The sequence below is a fragment of the Scyliorhinus torazame genome, chromosome 28 (genome assembly GCF_047496885.1).
Source record: "Scyliorhinus torazame isolate Kashiwa2021f chromosome 28, sScyTor2.1, whole genome shotgun sequence".
Classification (NCBI taxonomy): Eukaryota; Metazoa; Chordata; class Chondrichthyes; order Carcharhiniformes; family Scyliorhinidae; genus Scyliorhinus; species Scyliorhinus torazame.
This window is the reverse complement of record NC_092734.1, coordinates 41,323,463-41,344,656: the sequence shown is the minus strand read 5'-3', so window position 1 is coordinate 41,344,656 and position 21,194 is coordinate 41,323,463. Positions and strand designations below refer to the sequence as shown.

Genomic DNA, 21,194 nt, shown 5'->3' with positions numbered 1-21,194 from the left:
TCCACTCTCTCCCCCTCCCTCTCTCTCCCCCCTCCCTCTCTCTCCTCCCCCCCTCCCTCTCTCTCCCCCCTCCCTCTCTCCCCCCTCCCTCTCTCTCCCCCCTCCCTCTCTCTCCCCCTCCCTCTCTCTCCCCCTCCCTCTCTCCTCCCCCTACCTCTCTCTCCCCCCTCACTCTCTCCCCCTCCGTCTCTCTCCACCCTCCCTCTCTCTCCCCCTCCCTCTCTCTCCCCCTCCCTCTCTCTCCCCCTCCCTGTCTCTCCCCCTCCCTGTCTCTCCCCCTACCTCTCTCTCCTCCCTACCTCTCTCTCCCCCCTCCGTCTCTCCTCCCCCCTCCGTCTCTCTCCACCCTCCCTCTCTCTCCCCCCTCCCTCTCTCTCCCCCTCCCTCTCTTTCCCCCTCCCTCTCTCTCCCCTCCCTCTCTCCCCCTCCCTCTCTCTCCCCCCTCCCTCTCTCTCCCCCTCCCTCTCTCTCCCCCTCCCTCTCTCTCCCCCTCCCTCTCTCTCCCCCTCCCTCCTCTCCCCCTCCCTCTCTCTCCACCTCCCTCTCTCCTCCCCTACCTCTCTCTCCCCCCTCACTCTCTCCCCCCTCCGTCTCTCTCCACCCTCCCTCTCTCTCCCCCTCCCTCTCTCTCCCCCTCCTCTCTCTCCCCCTCCCTGTCTCTCCCCCTGTCCCTCTCTCCCCCTACCTCTCTCTCCTCCCCCTACCTCTCTCTCCCCCTCCGTCTCTCTCCCCCCTCCGTCTCTCTCCCCCCTCCCTCTCTCTCCCCCTCCCTCTCTTCCCCTCCCTCTCTCTCCCCTCCCTCTCTCCCCCTCCCTCTCTCTCCCCCTCCCTCTCTCTCCCCCTCCCTCTCTCTCCCCCTCCTCTCTCTCCCCCTCCCTCTCTCTCCCCCTCCCTCTCTCTCCCCCTCCCTCTCTCTCACCCTCCCTCTCTCCCCCTCCCTCTCTCCCCCCTCCTCTCTCTCCCCCTCCCTCTCTCTCCCCCTCTCCTCTCTCTCTCTCCCCCTCCCTCTCTCTCCCCCTCCCTCTCTCTCCCCCCTCCCTCTCTCCCCCTCCCGTCTCTCTCCACCCTCCCTCTCTCCCCTCCCTCTCTCTCCCCCTCCTCTCTCTCCCACCCTCTCTCTCCCCTCCCCTCCTCTCTCTCACCCCTCCCTCTCTCTCCCTCCCTCTCTCTCCTCCTCCTCTCCCCTCCCTCTCTCTCCCCCTCCCTCTCTCTCCTCCCCCCTCCCTCTCTCTCCCCCCTCCCTCTCTCTCCCCCTCCCCTCTCTCCCCCTCCCTCTCTCTCCCCCCTCCCTCTCTCTCTCCCCCCTCCCTCTCTCTCCCCTCCCTCTCTCTCCCCCTCCCTCTCTCTCCCCCTCCCTCTCTCTCCCCCTCCTCTCTCTCCCCCTCCCTCTCTCTCCCTTCCTCTCTCTCCCCCTCCCCTCTCCCCTCCGTCTCTCTCCCCCTCCTCTCTCTCCCCCCCTCCCTCCCTCTCTCTCCCCTCCCTCTCTCTCCCCCCTCCCTCTCCTCTCTCTCCCCCCTCCCTCTCTCCCCCTCCTCTCTCTCCACCCTCCCTCTCTCCACCCTCCCCTCCTCCACCCCCTCTCTCTCCCCCTCCCTCTCTCTCCCCCCTCCCTCTCTCTCCCCCTCCCTCTCTCTCCCCCCTCCCTCTCTCTCCCCCTCCCTCTCTCTCCCCCTCCCTCTCTCTCCACCCCCTCCTCTCTCTCCCCCTCCCTCCCTCTCTCTCCCCCCTCCCCTCTCTCCCCCTCCCTCTCTCTCCCCCCTCCCTCTCTCCCCCTCCTCTCTCCCTCCCTCTCCCCCTCCCTCTCTCTCCCTCTCTCTCCCCTCCCTCTCTCTCCCCCTCCCTCTCTCTCCCCCTCCCTCTCTCCCCCTCCCCTCTCTCCCCCTCCCTCTCTCTCCCCCTCCCTCTCTCTCCCCTCCCTCTCTCTCCCCCTCCCTCTCTCTCCCCTCCCTCTCTCTCCCTCCCTCCTCTCCCCCCTCCCTCTCTCCCCTCCCTCTCTCTCCCCCTCCCTCTCTCTCCCCCTCCCTCTCTCTCCCCCTCCCTCTCTCTCCCCCTCCCTCTCTCTCTCTCCCCCTCCCTCTCTCTCCCCCTCCCTCTCTCTCCCCCTCCTCTCTCTCCCCCTCCTCTCTCCCCCCTCCCTCTCTCTCCCCCTCCCTCTCTCTCCCCCCTCCCTCTCTCTCCCCCCTCCCTCTCTCCCCTCCCTCTCTCTCCCCCTCCCTCTCTCTCCCCCTCCCTCTCTCCCCTCCCTCTCTCTCCCCCTCCCTCTCTCTCCCCCTCCCTCTCTCTCCCCCTCCCTCTCTCCCCTCCCTCCTCCCCCTCCCCCTCTCTCCCCCTCCCTCTCTCCCCCTCCCTCTCTCTCCCCCCTCCCTCTCTCTCCCCCCTCCCTCTCTCTCCCCTCCTCTCTCTCCCCTCCCTCTCTCCCCCCTCTCCCTCTCCCCCCCCTCCCTCTCTCCCCCCTCCCTCTCTCTCCCCCTCCCTCTCTCTCCCCCCCTCCCTCCCTCTCTCTCCCCCTCCCTCTCTCACCCCTCCCTCTCTCTCCCCCCTCCCTCCTCCCCCCTCCCTCTCTCCCCCCTCCCTCTCTCTCCCCCCTTCCTCTCTCTCCCCCTCCCTCTCTCTCCCCCTCCCTCTCTCTCCCCCTCCCTCTCTCTCCCCCTCCCTCTCTCTCCCCCCTCCCTCTCTCTCCCCCTCCCTCTCTCTCCCCCTCCCTCTCTCCCCCTCCCTCTCTCTCCCCCCTCCCTCTCTCTCCCCCTCCCTCTCTCTCCCCCTCCCTCTCTCTCCCCCCTCCCTCTCTCCCCCCTCCCTCTCTCTCCCCCTCCCTCTCTCTCCCCCTCCCTCTCTCTCCCCCCTCCCTCTCTCCCCCTCCGTCTCTCTCCACCCCTCCCTCTCTCTCCCCCTCCCTCTCTCTCCCCCTCCCTCTCTCCTCCCCTACCTCTCTCTCCCCCCCTCCCTCTCTCCCCCCTCCGTCTCTCTCCACCCTCCCTCTCTCTCCCCCTCCCTCTCTCTCCCCCTCCCTCTCTCTCTCCCCCATCCCTCTCTCTCCCCCTCCTCTCTCTCTCTCCCTCCCTCTCTCTCCCCCTCCCTCTCTCTCCCCCTCCCTCTCTCTCCCCCCTCCCTCTCTCCCCCTCCCTCTCTCTCCCCCCTCCCTCTCTCTCCCCCTCCCTCTCTCTCCCCCTCCTCTCTCTCCCCCTCCCTCTCTCTCCCCCCTCCCTCTCTCTCCCCCTCCCTCTCTCTCCCCCCTCCCTCTCTCCCCCTCCGTCTCTCTCCACCCTCCCTCTCTCTCCCCCTCCCTCTCTCTCTCCCCCTCCCTCTCTCCTCCCCTACCTCTCTCTCCCCCCTCCCTCTCTCCCCCCTCCGTCTCTCTCCACCCTCCCTCTCTCTCCCCCTCCCTCTCTCTCCCCCTCCCTCTCTCTCTCCCCCATCCCTCTCTCTCCCCCTCCCTCGCTCTCTCTCTCCCTCCCTCTCTCTCCCCCCTCCCTCTCTCTCCCCCTCCCTCTCTCTCCCCCCTCCCTCTCTCCCCCTCCCTCTCTCTCCCCCCTCCCTCTCTCTCCCCCTCCCTCTCTCTCCCCCTCCCTCTCTCACCCCCTCCCTCTCTCTCCCCCCTCCCTCTCTCTCCCCCCTCCCTCTCTCCCCTCCCTCTCTCTCCCCCTCCCTCTCTCTCCCCCTCCCTCTCTCTCCCCCTCCCTCTCTCTCCCCCCTCCCTCTCTCCCCCCTCCCTCTCTCCCCCCTCACTCTCTCTCCCCCTCCCTCTCTCTCCCCCCTCCCTCTCTCTCCCCCTCCCTCTCTCTCCCCCCTCCCTCCCTCTCTCTCCCCCTCCCTCTCTCTCCCCCTCCCTCTCTCTCCCCCCCTCCCTCTCTCTCCCCCTCCCTCTCTCTCCCCCTCCCTCTCTCTCCCCCCTCCCCCTCTCTCCCCCCTCCCTCTCTCTCCCCCCTCCCTCTCTCTCCCCCCTCCCTCTCTCTCCCCCTCCCTCTCTCTCCCCCTCCCTCTCTCTCCCCCCTCCCTCTCTCTCCCCCCACCCTGGAATGTGCCGCCGGAGCTGAGACCCGCGCGGGGAGGGAACCGGGACCGTGGCTCAGACCCCCATCTGAACCCCCCCTGAACTCCCCCCCCACCCTGACCCTCCCCTGACCCCTCCCTCACCCTGTCCCCCCCTCACCCTGTCCCCCCCTCACCCTGACCCCCATAACCCTGACCCTCCCCTGACCCCTCCCTCACCCTGTCCCCCCCTCACCCTGACCCCCCTCACCCTGACCCCCCACTCACCCTGACCCCCCCTCACCCAGACCCCCCTCACCCTGACCCCCCCTCACCCTGACCCCCCCTCACCCTGACCCCCTCACCCTGACCCCCCTCACCCTGTCCCCCCTCACACTGACCCCCCCCTGACCCTGACCCCCCTCACCCTGTCCCCCCCTCACACTGACCCCCCCCTCAACCTGACCCCCTCACCTGACCCCCCTTCACCCTGACCCCCCTCACCCTGTCCCCCCCTCACCCTGACCCCCCTCACCCTGACCCCCCTCACCCTGACCCCCCTCACCCTGTCCCCCCTCACCCTGACCCCCCCTGACCCTGACCCCCCTCACCCTGACCCCCCCTCACCCTGCCCCTCCCCTGCACCCCCCTCACCCTGACCCGCCCTTACCCTGACCCCCCCTCACCCTGACCACCCCTCACCCTGACCCTCCCCTGCACCCCCCTCACCCTGACCCCCTTTACCCTGACCCCCCTCACCCAGACCCCCCCTCACCCTGACCCCCCCTCACCCTGACCCCCCCTGACCCCCCTCAGCCTGACCCCCCTCACCCTGAACCCCTCACCCTGACCCCCTCACCCTGACCCCCCCACCCTGACCCCCCCACCCTGACCCCCCCCACACTGACCCCCCCCACCCTGACCCCCTCACCCTGACCCCCCCTCGCCCTGACCCCCCCTCGCCCTGATCCCCCTGACCCCTCCCTCACCCTGACCCCCACACCCTGACCCCCCACTCACCCTGACCCCCCTCACCCTGACCCCCCTCACCCTGACCCCCCTCACCCTGACCCCCCTCACCCTGACCCCCCCTCATCCAGACCCCCCTCACCCTGACACCCCTCACCCTGACCCCCCCTCACCCTGACCCCCCTCACCCTGACCCCCCTCACCCTGACCCCCCCTCACTCTGATCTCCCTCGCCCTGACCCCCCTCACCCTGACCCCCCTCACCCTGTCCCCCCTCAACCTGACCCCCCTCACCCTGAACCCCCTCACCCTGACCCCCCCACCCTGACCCCCCCCACCCTGACCCCCTCACCCTGACCCCCCCCTCACCCTGACCCCCCCTCGCCCTGATCCCCCTGACCCCTCCCTCACCCTGACCCCCCCTCACCATAACCCCCCACTTACTCATCCCTCACCCTGAGCCCCCCTCACCCTAACCCCCCCACCCTGACCCCCCCTCGCCCTGGCCCCCCCTTACCCTGACCCCCCCTCACCCTGATCCCCCCTCACCCTGACCCCCCCTCAGCCTGACCCCCCTCACCCTGACCCCCCTCACCCTGACCCCCCCACCCTGACCCCCCACCCTGATTCCCCCCCACCCTGACCCCCCCCACCCTGACCCCCTCACCCTGACCCGCCCTCACCCTGACCCCCCCTCGCCCTGATCCCCCTGACCCCTCCCTCACCCTGACCCCCCCTCACCATAACCCCCCACTTACTCATCCCTCACCCTGAGCCCCCCTCACCCTAACCCCCCCCCACCCTGACCCCCCCTCGCCCTGACCCCCCCTTACCCTGACCCCCCTCACCCTGACCCCCCTCACCCTGTCCCCCCTCACTCTGACCCTCCCTCACCCTGACCCCCTCTCACCCTGACCCCCTCATCCTGACGCCCCCTCACCCTGACCCCTCCTCACCCTGAACCCCCCTCACCCTGACACCCCCCACTCTGACCCCCCCTCACCCTGACCTCCCTCACCCTGACCCCCCCGACCCACCCACCGACCCTCACCCCCTCACCCTGACCCCCCCCCTCTCCCTGACCCCCCCCCTCTCCCTGACCCCCCCCCCTCTCCCTGACCCCCCCCCACCCTGACCCCCCCTCACCCTGGTCCCCCCCTCACCCTTGTTAAGTAATGCATTAAGAGACATTGCAATTAGTTGTCTCATTTATGTTAAGTATCCAATAATTGACACTGATATGTAAAGGGGCTTCAGGTGGCCTGTCAGGTGGTGTGTTGTTAGAGTTTTGTGCAGAGGCTGTGGAAGTGAAATAAATGGTGTTTGGTGAAAAGGAACAAGAACTTTAGACTCTTCATTTCACAGCAACTAAAACGACTAACAATGGGAGCAGAGGATGGTTGCTGTGCAAATGTGAAGGGTTGAAAGTTACAACTTTTACTGATCAAACCAAGGAGTGAGTGAGAAGGAAAAAAAACAGTTATATGGCTGAACCCAGGATAAAGGTGGCTGGATATGACTATCCCCCCTTATTTTCTGAAAGGGGATCGTACGACCAATGGAGAAGTGCAGTAGTTATGTGGACTAAGGTATAAGCCTTGGGAAAGAGAAAACAAGGTATGGCATTGACTCTTTCTCTACCATATGGCAGTAAAATCCGAAACAAAGTGCTTTCTGAGCTGGAATTGGAAGAGTTAGACTCAGAAGAAGGTCTGGGGACTCTATTACATTATATGGATAAGATTTACAAGAAAGATGACTTGTTAAATGCGTATGAAGCATGGTCGGAATTTGATAAGTTCCGGAAAATGGAGGATATCTCCATGGAAGACTATATAATGGAATTTGGCAGACTATATAAACGGCTGCAGAAACACAACCTGGAATTTCCAGTCTGTGTTGGCCTTTAAATTACTTGACTGTGCGAGAGTGAGCAACATGGATAGGCTCCTGGTTTTGACAGGAGCTCAGTTTATGGATGAGGATACCTTATTCGATCAGATGACAAAAGTTTTAAAGAAGTTTCTGGGGAAACATTCGATTCCGATGGCTCTGATGACCCAAATAGATCAGCCTGCAATAAGGCAGAATATGGAAGATACACTACTAACAGGATGGCGAAATTGTACGGCTACCAACAGGGTCCAAGACTATAGAAGGAGATCAAGACAAGGAAATTATGAAGACAGAAACCCAGTTAGAACTTACAATAGGAAGATGAACCCCAGAAATGCACGGGGCATGATAAATCGATGTATTCGATGTGACTCTCAATACCATTATGTCTTCAACTGTCCAAAACGTTATGATAGAGTGTTTGAAGCGACACATGACACGGAAGAACCAGAAGAGGAAAAAGATATTGACCAGAGAGAAGACATTGTCCTATTGACAAGCAGTTTTACGCCGGTAATGAGGGTGTTGGTTGCAGAATCCTTCAACTGTGCTGTATTGGACAGTGGCTGCACATCTACTGTGTGTGGAATTGACTGGTTAAAATGTTACCTGGACTCTTTGAATGCTGAAAATCGTAACAACGTTAAGGAATTTGAAAGTTCCACAAGTTTCAGGTTTCATAGATTTTCATAGAATTTACAGTGCAGAAGGAGGCCATTCGGCCCGTCGAGTCTGCACCGGCTCTTGGAAAGAGCACCCTACCCAAGGTCAACACCTCCACCCAATCCCCATAACCCAGTAACCCCACCCAACCCAGCACTAAGGGCAATTTTGGACACTAAGGGCAATTTATCATGGCCAATCCACCTGACCTGCACATCTTTGGACTGTGGGAGGAAACCGGAGCCCCCGGAGGAAACCCACGCAGACACAGGGAGGATGTGCAGACTCCACACAGACAGTGACCCAAGCCGGAATCGAACCTGGGACCCTGGAGCTGTGAAGCAATTGTGCTATCCACAATGCTACCGTGCTGCCCCAGGATGATAATACTCTGAAGTCGCTGAAAAGAGCGGTGATCCCTTGCAATATTGCCGGAGCGAATCATTTCATTAGCACGGATGTTGTATCAAGTGAGATACCTTTGCTTCTGAGCAGACCGTCGATGAAGAAAGCACACATGAAACTGGATATGGAACAGGATAAGGCAACAGCTTTTGGAAAGATGGTGGACTTACAATTTACACAGTTGGGACACTATTGTATTCCATTACTGACAAATAATATTTCAAGTAGAGTGTTTAAGGATGTGTTAATGGCAGTTGAAAATGGGACTTTCGCTGATAAAAAGCTTGTGCTATTAAAACGGCATAGGCAATTTACACATCCGTCTCCTTGGAGGCTGGAAAATGTATTAAAGGATGCAGGGGTAAGGGATGACGACTATACTAAACTAATAGAACAGGTTAGTGACCGCTGTGAAGTTTGTAGGAAGTACAGAAGGACACCAGCATGACCGATAGTAACCCTACCTTTGGCCAGGGATTTTAACAACTTTGTGGCCATGGACCTTAAGATCTGGGATAAGGCTATTTTTCCGAAAGGACAACTACCAAAAGTTGGTACAAAGGTGACATACTTGCCTGAAGGGTCTAGTCAATGGAAGGATGCAACTGTTATTAGAGCAGGGAAGGCCACTGGAAAGTATAAACATTGGTTGAATGGACAGCATTCAGGGGAGGGAGTTAAGAAAATGGATTGGGAACACAAAGTTCAAAAATGGAGGTCACAGAAACGCAGTGCCAGTTCAGATAGTACATCGGTTAGTGAACAGGTTCGCAGGAAAAGGTCGAGAATTTTGAAAGGACATCCCACAGCAGATAGGAAAGATCAAGCAGTAGCAGATAGAACAAGTTACCAGGCGGGAGAGGGGACGTAGTTTATCAAGGTCTCGGAACATGAGTAAAACAGCAAGAACTGCAGAGTTGGAGTGAATTTGGGGCATACACGGAAGTACCGGAAAACTCTATCTCACAGATGGATTTGCACGGAAAAGGTTCTTCCGCATGGAACTTATAAGGCAAAGGCCAGACTTGTGACAAGGGGATTTGAAGAAAGCTTAGAAGGTCAGGATTTAAGGGTAGATTCACCTACAGCAGGAAAGGTTAATTTTAAAGATCTTCTTTTAGCCACAAAGGCATGGGAATGCAAATCTATAGATATGAAAGCTGTCTTCTTGCAGGGGCATCAGCTCCAGAGAGACATTTTTCTCCGTCCTCCTATAGAAGCAGCTAACACAGAAGGGGTACTCTGGAAGTTGAATAAATGTGTATGTGGTTTAAATGTTGCATCTGGAGTCTGGTATTTTTCGGTAAGGTCAGTTTTGTTAAAGTTAGGCTGTTACCAGTTGAAAGTAGATCCGGTAATGTTTTACTGGCACTGTAAAGGGAACCTTTCTGGCATCTTTATGATGCATGTCAAATAATTTTTGTGGGGTGTGACTAGTGATGTTTAAGCTTTTGTAATCTCTGGTTTGAGGAAAGGATTCAGGGTCGGAAGTCAGGCTTCCGGTGCATTTAAATATATTGGACTGGAAATCGGACAGACTAAGTTAGGGGCAACTTTACGTCAGCAATCTTATTTGGAAAGCATCACCCCAATAGCAATTAGTCATGGCCGAGTTTCACAAAAAGATGCAAGGTTTCTTTTGATAGATACTCTAAAGTTTCTTTTGACAAGGTGCCACACAAAAGGTTGCTGCATAAACTAAAGATGCATGGCATTGAAGGTAAAGTGGTAGCATGGGTAGAGGATTGGTTAACTAACAGAAAGCAGAGAGTGGGGATAAATGGGTGTTTCCCTGGTTGGCAACCTGTAACTAGTGGGGTCCCTCAGGGATCAGTGTTGGGCCCGCAGTTGTTCACAATTTACATAGACGATTTGGAGTTGGGGACCAAGTGCAATGTGGCAAAGTTTGCAGACGACACTAAGATGAGAGGTAAAGCAAAAATTGCAGAGGATACCGGAAGTTTGCAGAAGGATTTGGATAGGTTAGGTGAATGGGCTAGGGTCTGGCAGATGGAATTCAATGTTGCCAAGTGTGAGGCTATCCATTTTGGGAGGAATAACAGCAGAATGGATTCTTATTTAAACGGTAAGATGTTAAAACATGCTGCTGTGCAGAAAGACCTGGGTGTGCTGGTGCACGAGTCGCAAAAAGTTGGTGTGCAGGTGCAACAGGTGATTAAGGAGGCTAATCGAGTTTTGTCTTTCATTGTTGGAGGGATGGAGTTCGAGACTAGGGAGGTTATGCTGCAATTGTATAGGGTGTTAGTGAGGCCACACCTGGAGTATTGTGTTCAGTTTTGGTCTCCTTACCTGAGAAAGGACGTACTGGCACTGGAGGGTGTGCAGAGGAGATTCACTAGGTTAATCCCAGAGCTGAAGGGGTTGGATTGGAGAGGTTGAGTAGGCTGGGACTGTACTCATTGGAATTTAGAAGGATGCAGATGGATCTTATAGAAACATATAAGATTATGAAGGGAATAGATAGGATAGATGCGGGCAGGTTGTTTCCACTGGCGGGTGAAAGCAGAACTAGGGGGCATAGCCTCAAAATAAGGGGAAGTAGATTTAGGACCGAGTTTAGGAGGAACTTCTTCACCCAAAGGGTTGTGAATCTCTGGAATTCCTTGCCCAGTGAAGCAGTTGAGGCTCCTTCTTTAAACGTTTTTAAGAAAAAGATAGATGCCTTTCTAAAGAATAAAGGGATTTGTGGATATGGTGTACGGGCCGGAGAGTGGAGCTGAGTCCACAAAGATCAGCCATGATCTTATTGAATGGCGGAGCAGACTCGAGGGGCCAGATGGCCTACTCCTGCTCCTAGTTCTTATGTTCAAAGATGGAAAAAGAGCAACTGCGAAGTTTAATTGGGCAACTGAACTGGTTAGGTAGACAGACTAGACCGGACGTGAATTTTGATGTCTTAGAGTTGAGTACAAAAATGAATGATCCCAAAGTGGAAGACATAATAAGAGCAAATAAAGCGTTTGGCCAAACTAAAAATGCAGGAGTGTGTTTTGAGGTTCCAGGTTTTAGGTGACCTTAGGCACTTGAAACTCATAGTTTACAGTGATGCGTCCCATGCAAATCAAGCACAGGAGGTTTTATAATTTTCCTTTGGGGAACAATGGTAAATGTTGTCCTCTTGTGTGGGAAACAAGAAAATAAGGAAAGTGGGCGAAAGCACTTTGGCTGCTGAGACATTAAGCTTTGTAGAGGCGGTGGATATGGCCTTTTATATATCTCAGATATTTGACAGAAATTTTACTTGTGGATATTGTTAATGAAGGGCGCCTGTTTCTGTGATTCCCCCCCCCCCAAAAAAAAGGGGGGAAATTGCGTGTGTGTTTTTGAGTTTCTTTAAATTTTGTTTTCACCTCATTATTTTTTTCTCCAAGGAAGGGGAGACTGTTAAGTAATGGGTTAAGAGTTAAGTAATGGGTTAAGAGACATTGCAATTAGTTGTCTCATTTATGTTAAGTATCCAATGATTGACACTGATATGTAAAGGGGCTTCAGGTGGCCCTTGTGTCAGGTGGTGTGTTGTTGGAGTTTTGTGCAGAGGTTGTGGAAATGGTGTTTGGTGAAAAGGAACAGGACTTCTGACTTTTCATACAATGGTAACTAAAACATTTCACGACCCTAACCCCCCCCTCACTGACTCCCCCCTCACCTGACCCCCCTCACCCTGACCCCCCCTCACCCTGACCCCCCCTTACCCTGACCCCCACCTCACCCTGACCCCCCCCACCCTGACCCCCGCTCACTAACTCCCCCTCACTGACTCCCCCCTCGCCCTGACCCCCACTCAGCCTGACTCCCTCACCCTGACCCCCCTCACCCTGACCCCCTCCCTCAGCCTGACCCCCTCCCTCACCCTGACCCAACACGCCTCACCCTGACCCCCCCTCACCCTGACCGCCCCTCACCCTGACCCCCCCTCACCCTGACCCCCCCTCACCCTGACCCCCTCACCCTGACCCCACTCACCCTGACCCCCCCTCACCCTGACCCCCCTCACCCTGACCCCCCTCACCCTGACCCCCCTCACCCTGACCCCCCCTCACTGACTCCCCCCTCACCCTGACCCCCCCTCACCCTGACCCCCCTCACCCTGACCCCCCTCACCCTGACCCCCCTCACCCTGACCCCCCTCACTGACTCCCCCCTCACCCTGACCCCCACTCAGCCTGACTCCCCTGACCCCACCTCGCCCTGACACCCCCCACCCTGACCCCCCCTCACTCTGACCCCCCTCAACCTGACCCCCACCTCACCCTGACCCCCTCCCTCACCCTGACCCCCCTCAACCTGACCCCCCCTCACCCATACCCACGCTCACTGACCCGCCTCACCCAGTGTCCACTCCTTCACCCAGAGTGACCCCCTCACCCTGACCCCCTCCCTCACCCTCAACCCCCACTCACCCTGACCCCCTCCCTCACCCTGACCCCCTCCCGCACCCTGACCCCCTCCCTCACCCTGACCCCCTCCCTCACCCTGACCCCCCTCAACCTGACCCCTCCTCAACCTGACCCCCCCTCACCCTGACCCCCCACCTCACCCTGACCCCCCACCTCACCCTGACCCCCCCTCACCCATACCCACGCTCATTGACCCGCCCCACCCAGTGTCCACTCCTTCACCCAGAGTGACCCCCTCACCCAGTGTCCACTCCCTCACCCAGTGTCCACCCCCTCACCCAGTGTCCACCCCCTCACCCTGACCCCCCTCGCCCAGTGTCCACCCCCTCACCCAGTGTCCACTCCCTCACCCTGACCCCCCTCGCCCAGTGTCCACCCCCTCACCCAGTGTCCACCCCCTCACCCAGTGTCCACCCCCTCACCCTGACCCCCCTCGCCCAGTGTCCACCCCCTCACCCAGTGTCCACCCCCTCACCCTGACCCCCCTCACCCAGTGTCCACTCCCTCACCCTGACCCCCCTCACCCAGTGTCCACTCCCTCACCCTGACCCCCCTCACCCAGTGTCCACCCCCTCACCCTGACCCCCCTCACCCAGTGTCCACTCCCTCACCCTGACCCCCCTCACCCAGTGTCCACTCCCTCACCCTGACCCCCCTCACCCAGTGTCCACTCCCTCACCCTGACCCCCCTCATCCAGTGTCCACTCCCTCACCCTGACCCCCCTCACCCAGTGTCCACTCCCTCACCCTGACCCCCCTCACCCAGTGTCCACTCCCTCACCCTGACCCCCCTCACCCAGTGCCGACTCCCTCACCCAGTGTCCACTCCCTTCACCCAGTGTCCAGCCCTCACCCAGTGTCCACTCCCTTCACCCAGTGTCCAGCCCCTCACCCAGTGTCCACCCCCTCACCCACTGTACACACACCGTACACATCCTTACCCAGTGTACAGATACCGTACACCCCTCTCCCAGTGTACACACCCTTTCCTCACCCTGTCCACCCATTCCTGATATTCGTTTGGTAAACATCCTCTGAACGGCTTCCAGCTCATTTACAATCTTCCTGAAATAAGGTGACCAGTATTGGACACCACCCCCTGTACAACTGGAGCAGGACTTCCCTACTGTGTGACCAATTCCCCTCACAATAGGCAATAACATTCCTCATGACGTGCTGCGCCCAGACACCAGCCTTTTGTGATTCATGCACTAGGCCACCCAGATCCCTCTGCGTCTCAGAGCTCTGCACGCTCGCACCACTGAGATAATAATCGTTTTTATTCTTCCTGCCAAAATGGACAATTTCACATTTTCACACATTATACTCCCATTTGCCAGATCTTTGTCCACTCGCGTAACCTTTCTATGACCGTTTGTGGCCTCCGTACGTCCTCTTCACAACGCACTTTCCCATCTTTGTCAGCAGCAAATTCAGCAACAATCCCCTTAATCCCTTCATCCCGATGAGGAGCTGTAAACAGCCGAGTTGGCAACACTGACCCCTGTACAAACCACTCTTTACATCGCGCCAAACTGAAACATTTATGCCAACTCTCCGTGCCCTGGTCGCTAGCCAGTGTTAGTATCAGTTCGCCCGCAATCTTATTCGACGGCAGAGGAGGCTCGAGGGGCTGAATGGACCACGCCTGCTCCTTGTTTGTTTTGTCCGTATGTCCACTGCTGCCCTGGCGTGTATCAGCCTTCCCCTGACCTGCCCACAACCCTGGGGCTGTGAACTGGGAGCAGGGACAAATGTCATTGCAAAGCAGTCAGCTAGTGAAAGGCTTTTAGTCAGCGTGGGATTATTCTGTACGTTCTGTTTGGTGGGGCGATTCCACGTGACTGGAAGCTGATTTTACTGGTTCAGCAAGTTTGCCCGATAAAGATGTGCTTGCAGTGGGAGGAGTCAGCTGTGTGACTTGGCATCTTGTTTCAATGGAGGAGGCTAATGCTTCGCTGTTTCACTCTCCTTAATTTCCTTTAGACTTCAAACCGGTAAGTACAGACTTGAACAAAGTTCCCATTCACACAGCCTTGAGGTGCTTTCTATCAATTCTACGGCAAGTGAGAGCATTATTTAATTCAACAGCAGACATTCTTAAGAGGAGGAGCTCTATGTTTGGCTGCTCTCAGAGACTGCGAGGCGAGCACCGTTAAATATCACCCCCGCCCCTGTCTTGGTGGGTAAGTATGCAGCCCAGTGAGTCCCACTGCTCTTGCTCTTTAACCCACAGTCCTGAGAGACTTGGGGTAAGATCTGTGCGGTAACAAGGCAGGGACTGGACATTCCGAGCTAGCAGTTTATTGAGTACATTAATGGACATTGTGGGACAGTTTTCAGCAGCCGAGACCTGACACCCTCCCCCACTTTGTGTCATAATAGAATTGATTACCAGGAATAATGAATGACTTGCATTTCTATAGCGCCTTTCACAATCTCTGGGCATCCCAAAGCAATTTACTTTTTGAAATGAAATGAAAATCGCTTATTGTCACAAGTTGGCTTCAATGAAGTTACTGTGAAAAGCCCCTAGTCGCCACATTCCGGCGCCTGTTCGGGGAGGCTGGTACGGGAATTGAACCGTGCTGCTGGCCTGCCTTGGTCTGCTTTCAAAGCCAGCGATTTAGCCCAGTGTGCTAAACCAGCCCCTTGCTGGAAGTGCTGTCACTTGTGGGAAACAAGTTTGCGCAGAGCAACGTCCCAGAAACAGCAGCGAGCAAGATAACCAGATCGGACGTCTTAGTGATGTTTGGATGAAGGATTATAAATTGAGCAGGACCTTGGAGGTACCCCCCCCCCCCCCCCCCCCCCCCCCCACCGCTCTACTTCTAAATAGTGTTGTGGGATCATTTATGTCCACCTTGATGTGAATTCAGAGATCCTGCTTTCTCTGTGGAAGTGGCAAGTGGGCTATAGGAAGCCTTGTGTGGTCTGGAGTTGTAAACACACTGGACAAGGTTTATGTGCAAGGCCGTTAGCTGATCTCAAAACTGGGGAACACCGTGTGGGAATGGGCGAGAGATTGGCTGAGCTGGGAACACTGTGTGGGAATGGGCCTTAATTGGAGGTCGTCTCCAGTCAGTAGGGCCTCCTGGTGGAGGTGACCTCTGCCCTTTTGTGTCTGAAATGGAATTGTTTTATTTCCGTCTCCATCCGCACAGAGCCGCACTCGTCCGCCAGCTTGAAGTATCAGACTCGATGGAAGACCCCATTAAATGGCCATTGAGAGCATTAAGGGGGCAAGGGTGATCTTCCCACTTGAGACCCTTCCCTTCCCGCGTAATATCGTCACCAGGTCGGGGCAGATGGAAACTCGGAGGGAATTCCGTCAATGCAATTTCACATCCCCCCCCTCCACCTCAGGACCCGCCCGGGGAGGGGGGCGGGGGCTGGTTAGGGTTTGGGGCGAGTGTTGGCAACGTTGAAATTCTAACCCCCATATTTAACTGTACGTCTGTGCTTTGTCCAACACGGGGGGGAGGGGGGGGCCACACACACACACACACGGAATGTTTCATTCTCAGCCCCAACACCCGAAATCTGTCGGGCACAGAATTCGCTGCTGGATTCGGCTTTGTTTAAGGGCGTGATTTTCTCTTTCAGATCTGCTCCGGCCCATTGAAGACCGTGTGTTGTGGAGACGATGGCGAAGGATGCAGCAAGAGTCGCTCGGATAGTCAATGAGACCGTGGAGGAGGGCAGGGACTCCCTCGGTAAGCTCCCTGGGCTGGAGTTCAGGGTCTCTGGGGATTTGGGTGTGGGGCGAGGAGGGTGGTGGGGGTGCTCTCAGTGAGTGGCAGCTCGGGCCCGAAGCTCACATTCTGCTCAGGATCCAGGATAAGATCAGTTTCCATTTTCCAGCTTTTTAATTCTCACAATGGACGGGTTAGGTTTTGTGAATCATAGAATCGCACAATTTACAGCACAGCAGGAGGCCCTTCGGCCCATCGAGCCTGCCCGCTGCATGAAAAACCCCCGACCTGCCCACCTCACCCCATCCACCAGCACTGGGCCCACAGCCTGGAGTGTTAGGCCGTGCCCAGCGCTCATCCAGGTACTTTGTAAAGGATGTGAGGTAACCCGCCTCCCCCACCCTCCCAGGCAGCGCGTCCCAGACCCGCCTCCCCCACCCTCCCAGGCAGCGCGTCCCAGACCCTCACCACCCTCTGGGGAAAAATGTCCGACGGTGTGGACACTCTGCTGCCGAATGGGAGAATCCCGCTCTCCCGCCCCATATATCAGGACAAAATGCCAGGCATGGAGCATGGGAAGTTTGACAGAGAGCTGGGGTGCACTCTCACGGTGGCCAGAGGGAACTCTGAAGACTTCACTCGGGATTTTTGACCTTGAATCCTGGGGGCTGCTCGACCAGGATGGCTGCACCTGGCGCAACCACATTAAAAAAGCGTTGTTCGAAAGTAAGCACCTCTCAGAGAGAAAAGAGCAGGAGTGGAAATTCCCATTCCGGGATTCCTCCAAACTCAATTCTCTGCAATCCTGTCCTAGGTCAGTCGAAGTCATCATCTCCATACCCACAGGAGCACCACAAGACCCCCTCCAGATGATGAATCCGGTCACTTTCAACTCAAAGGACAAAGAAGAAGGGGTTCAGTGCTGGTGGTCACTATCATTGTTGGAGTTAGAATCATAGAAGCAGAGGGCAGCACGGCAGCGCATTGGTTAGCACTGCTGCCTCACAGTGCTGAGGACCCGGGTTCGATCCCGGGTCACTATCCGTGTGGAGTTTGCACATTCTCCCCGTGTCTGTGTGGGTCTCAGCCCCACAACCCAAAGATGTGCAGGGGAGGTGGATTGGCCGCGCTAAATTGCCCCTTAATTGGGAAACAAAATTGGGTACTCTAAATTTATTTTAAAAAAGAATCATAACCTAGAATTCTTACCGTGCAGAAGGAGGCCTTTGGGCCCAACAACTCTGTGAAAGAGCTACTTCAGATTTTGGAAAAGAGTAAAAGCAACAGGGTTGTGGTGATGGGAGACTTCAACTTCCCCAATATTGACTGGGACTCACTTAGTGCCAGGGGCTTAGACGGGGCAGAGTTTGTAAGGAGCATCCAGGAGGGCTTCTTAAAACAATATGTAGACAGTCCAACTAGGGAAGGGGGTGTACTGGACCTGGTATTGGGGAATGAGCCCGGCCAGGTGGTAGATGTTTCAGTAGGGGAGCATTTCGGTAACAGTGACCACAATTCAGTAAGTTTTAAAGTACTGGTGGACAAGGATAAGAGTGGTCCGAGGATTGGGGGCGGATGTTTGAGGGCAAATCAACATCTGACATGTGGGAGGCTTTCAAGTGCCAGTTGAAAGGAATTCAGGACCGACATGTTCCTGTGAGGAAGAAGGATAAATACGGCAATTTCCGGGAACCTTGGATAACGAGAGATATTGTAGGCCTCGTCAAAAAGAAAAAGGAGGCATTTGTCAGGGCTAAAAGGCTGGGAAAAGACGAAGCCTGCGTGGAATATAAGGAAAGTAGGAAGGAACTTAAGCAAGGAGTCAGGAGGGCTAGAAGGGGTCACGAAAAGTCATTGGCAAATAGGGTTAAGGAAAATCCCAAGGCTTTTTACACGTACATAAAAAGCAAGAGGGTAGCCAGGGAAAGGGTTGGCCCACTGAAGGATAGGCAAGGGAATCTATGTGTGGAGCCAGAGGAAATGGGCGAGGTACTAAATGAATACTTTGCATCAGTATTCACCAAAGAGAAGAAATTGGTAGATGTTGAGTCTGGAGAAGGGTGTGTAGATAGCCTGGGTCACATTGAGATCCAAAAAGACGAGGTGTTGGGTGTCTTAAAAAATATTAAGGTAGATAAGTCCCCAGGGCCTGATGGGATCTACCCCAGAATACTGAAGGAGGCTGGAGAGGAAATTGCTGAGGCCTTGACAGAAATCTTTGGATCCTCACTGTCTTCAGGGGATGTCCCGGAGGACTGGAGAATAGCCAGTGTTGTTCCTCTGTTTAAGAAGAGTAGCAAGGATAATCCAGGGAACTACAGGCCGGTGAGCCTTACTTCAGTGGTAGGGAAATTACTGGAGAGAATTCTTCGAGACAGGATCTACTCCCATTTGGAAGCAAATGGACGTATTAGTGAGAGGCAGCACGGTTTTGTGAAGGGGAGGTTGTGTCTCACTAACTTGATAAGAGTTTTTCGAGGAGGTCACTAAGATGATTGATGCAGGTAGGGCAGTGGATGTTGTCTATATGGACATCAGTAAGGCCTTTGACAAGGTCCCTCATGGTAGACTAGTACAAAAGGTGAAGTCACACGGGATCAGGGGTGAACTGGCAAGGTGGATACAGAACTGGCTAGGTCATAGAAGGCAGAGAGAGTAGCAATGGAAGGATGCTTTTCTAATTGGAGGGCTGTGACCAGTGGTGTTCCGCAGGGATCAGTGCTGGGACCTTTGCTGTTTGTAGTAATGATTTGGAGGAAAATGTAACTGGTCTGATTAGTAAGTTTGCAGACGACACAAAGGTTAGTGGAAATGCGGATAGCGATGAGGACTGTCAGAGGATGCAACAGGATTTAGATCGTTTGGAGACTTGGGCGGAGAGATGGCAGATGCAGTTTAATCCGGACATGCATTTTGGAAGGTCTAATGCAGGTAGGGAATATACAGTGAATGGTAGAACCCTCAAGAGTATTGAAAGTCAAAGAGATCTAGGAGTACAGGTCCACAGGTCACTGAAAGGGGCAACACAGGTGGAGAAGGTAGTCAAGAAGGCATAAGGCATGCTTGCCTTCATTGGCCGGGGCATTGAGTATAAGAATTGGCAAGTCATGTTGCAGCTGTATAGAACCTTAGTTAGGCCACACTTGGAGTATAGTGTTCAATTCTGGTCACCACACTACCAGAAGGACGTGGAGGCTTTAGAGAGGGTGCAGAAGAGATTTACCAGAATGTTGCATGGTATGGAGGGCATTAGCTATGAAGAGCCGTTGAATAAACTCAGTTTGTTCTCACTGGAACGAAGGAGGTTGAGGGGAGACCTGATAAAGGTCTACAAAATTATGAGGAGCATAGACAGAGTGGATAGTCAGAGGCTTTTCCCCAGGGTAGAGGGGTCAATTACTAGGGGGCATAGGTTTAAGGTGAGAGGGGCAAGGTTTAGAGTAGATGTACGAGGCAAGTTTTTTACGCAGAGGGTAGTGGGTGCCTGGAACTCGCTACCGGAGGAGGTGGTGGAAGCAGGGACGATAGGGACATTTAAGGGGCATCTTGACAAATACATGAATAGGATGGGAATAGAGGGATACGGACCCAGGCAGTGTAGAAGATTGTAGTTTAGTCGGGCAGCATGGTCGGCACGGGCTTGGAGGGCCGAAGGGCCTGTTCCTGTGCTGTACATTTCTTTGTTCTTTGTTCTTTGAATGCTTGCCTTCATTGGACGGGGCATCGAGTATAAAAACTGGCAAGTCATGCTACAGTTTCACGTGTCCCCCGCTAATGTATTTGCCTCAACCAATGTACTGCCAATTGAGGTGGTTGAGGCAGGTACGTTCACGACCTTTAAGACTTATCTGGATAGGCATATGAACAGACGGGGTATAGAAGGACACAGGCGGTTGGTCTAGAAAGGATACGGGATCGGTGCAGGCTTGGAAGGCCAAAGGGCCTGTTTCTGTGCTGTACTTTTCGTTGTTCCCTTTGTTCTTTGTAGTTGTATAGAAACCTTGGTCAGGCCGCACTTGGAATATTGCGCACAATTCTGGTTGCCACTCTACCAGAAGGATGTGGAGGCTTTGGACAGAGTGCAGTGAAGGTTTACCAGGATGTTGCCTGGTCTGGAGGATGTTAGCTATGTGGTGGCTGAATAGACTTGGGCTGTTTTCGTTAGAACGACGGAGGTTGGGTGACCTGATAGAGGTCTACAAGATTATGAGGGGCGTGGATAGAGTGGATGGGCAGGCACTCTTTCCCAGGGTGGAGGGGGTCAGTCACCAGGGGCCATAGGTTTAAGGTCCGTGGGCAAAGTTTAAAGATACTAAAGAAAAAAAAATAGGCGACAGTTTTAGATAGAGGATCTGGATCGGCGCAGGCTTGAAGGGCCGAAGGGCCTGTTTGAATCATAGAATTTACAGTGCTGAAGGAGGCCATTCGGCCCATCGAGTCTGCACCGGCTCTTGGAAAGAGCACCCTACCCAAGGTCAACACCGCCACCCCATCCCCATAACCCAGCAACCCCACCCAACACTAAGGGCAATTTTGGACACTAAGGGTAATTTATCGTGGCCAATCCACCTAACCTGCACATCTTTGGTTAGGTGTCCAAGGGAGGAAACCGGAGCACCCGGAGGAAACCCACGCAGACACGGGGAGAAAGTGCAGACTCCACACAGTCACCCGAGGCTGGTTTTGAACCCGGGTCCCTGGCGCTGTGAGGCAGCTGTGCCTCCCTGCCCTGGCACCCTGTATCATTGGCGGTGGAAATCTATCACCTAACAGAGAAATGTGCTGACCTCAGTGTGTTCATTCTCGTCATGTTTTAGCAAGCGAACCGTGTCTAGTCACAACACCCAGTTGCCAGGAGATGCTTAGAAACAGCTTGGAGAGGCTCAAAGCCCAATTGGAACTGATTCTCCCTTTCTTTCTCCCTTGGAGAGTCAGGGCGGAATGTTACTTGATGGTATCAAAGACAAGTCTACATTCCTTGGTATTGGCATCACCGACTGGGCCAGCGCCTATTGCCCATCCCAGATTTCCTTTGAGGGGGCAGTTAACAGTCAAGCTCATTTCTGGTGAAAGGGCAGCTTTCATGGTCGTCTTTAGAATTTAGAATTTAAGAAAAATTCAAATTCCACCATCTGCGTGGCGGGGATTCGAACCCGGATCCCCAGAGCCTGGGTATCTG

The 21,194-nt window shown here is 55.6% G+C and overlaps 1 protein-coding gene across 1 annotated transcript in view; it reads left to right on the top strand.

Annotated features, from left to right (window-relative positions):
• The first annotated feature begins 14,166 nt into the window (after window positions 1-14,166).
• The window catches only part of lrrc20 (leucine rich repeat containing 20), a 52,254-nt gene continuing 45,226 nt past the window's right edge, over window positions 14,167-21,194 (top strand). Inside the window, exons 1-2 of the mRNA XM_072491876.1 lie at window positions 14,167-14,317; window positions 15,927-16,036. Coding sequence (XP_072347977.1) covers window positions 15,967-16,036 — 70 coding nt within the window. The 5' untranslated portion in view covers window positions 14,167-14,317; window positions 15,927-15,966. The remainder of the gene's footprint in view (window positions 14,318-15,926; window positions 16,037-21,194) is intronic.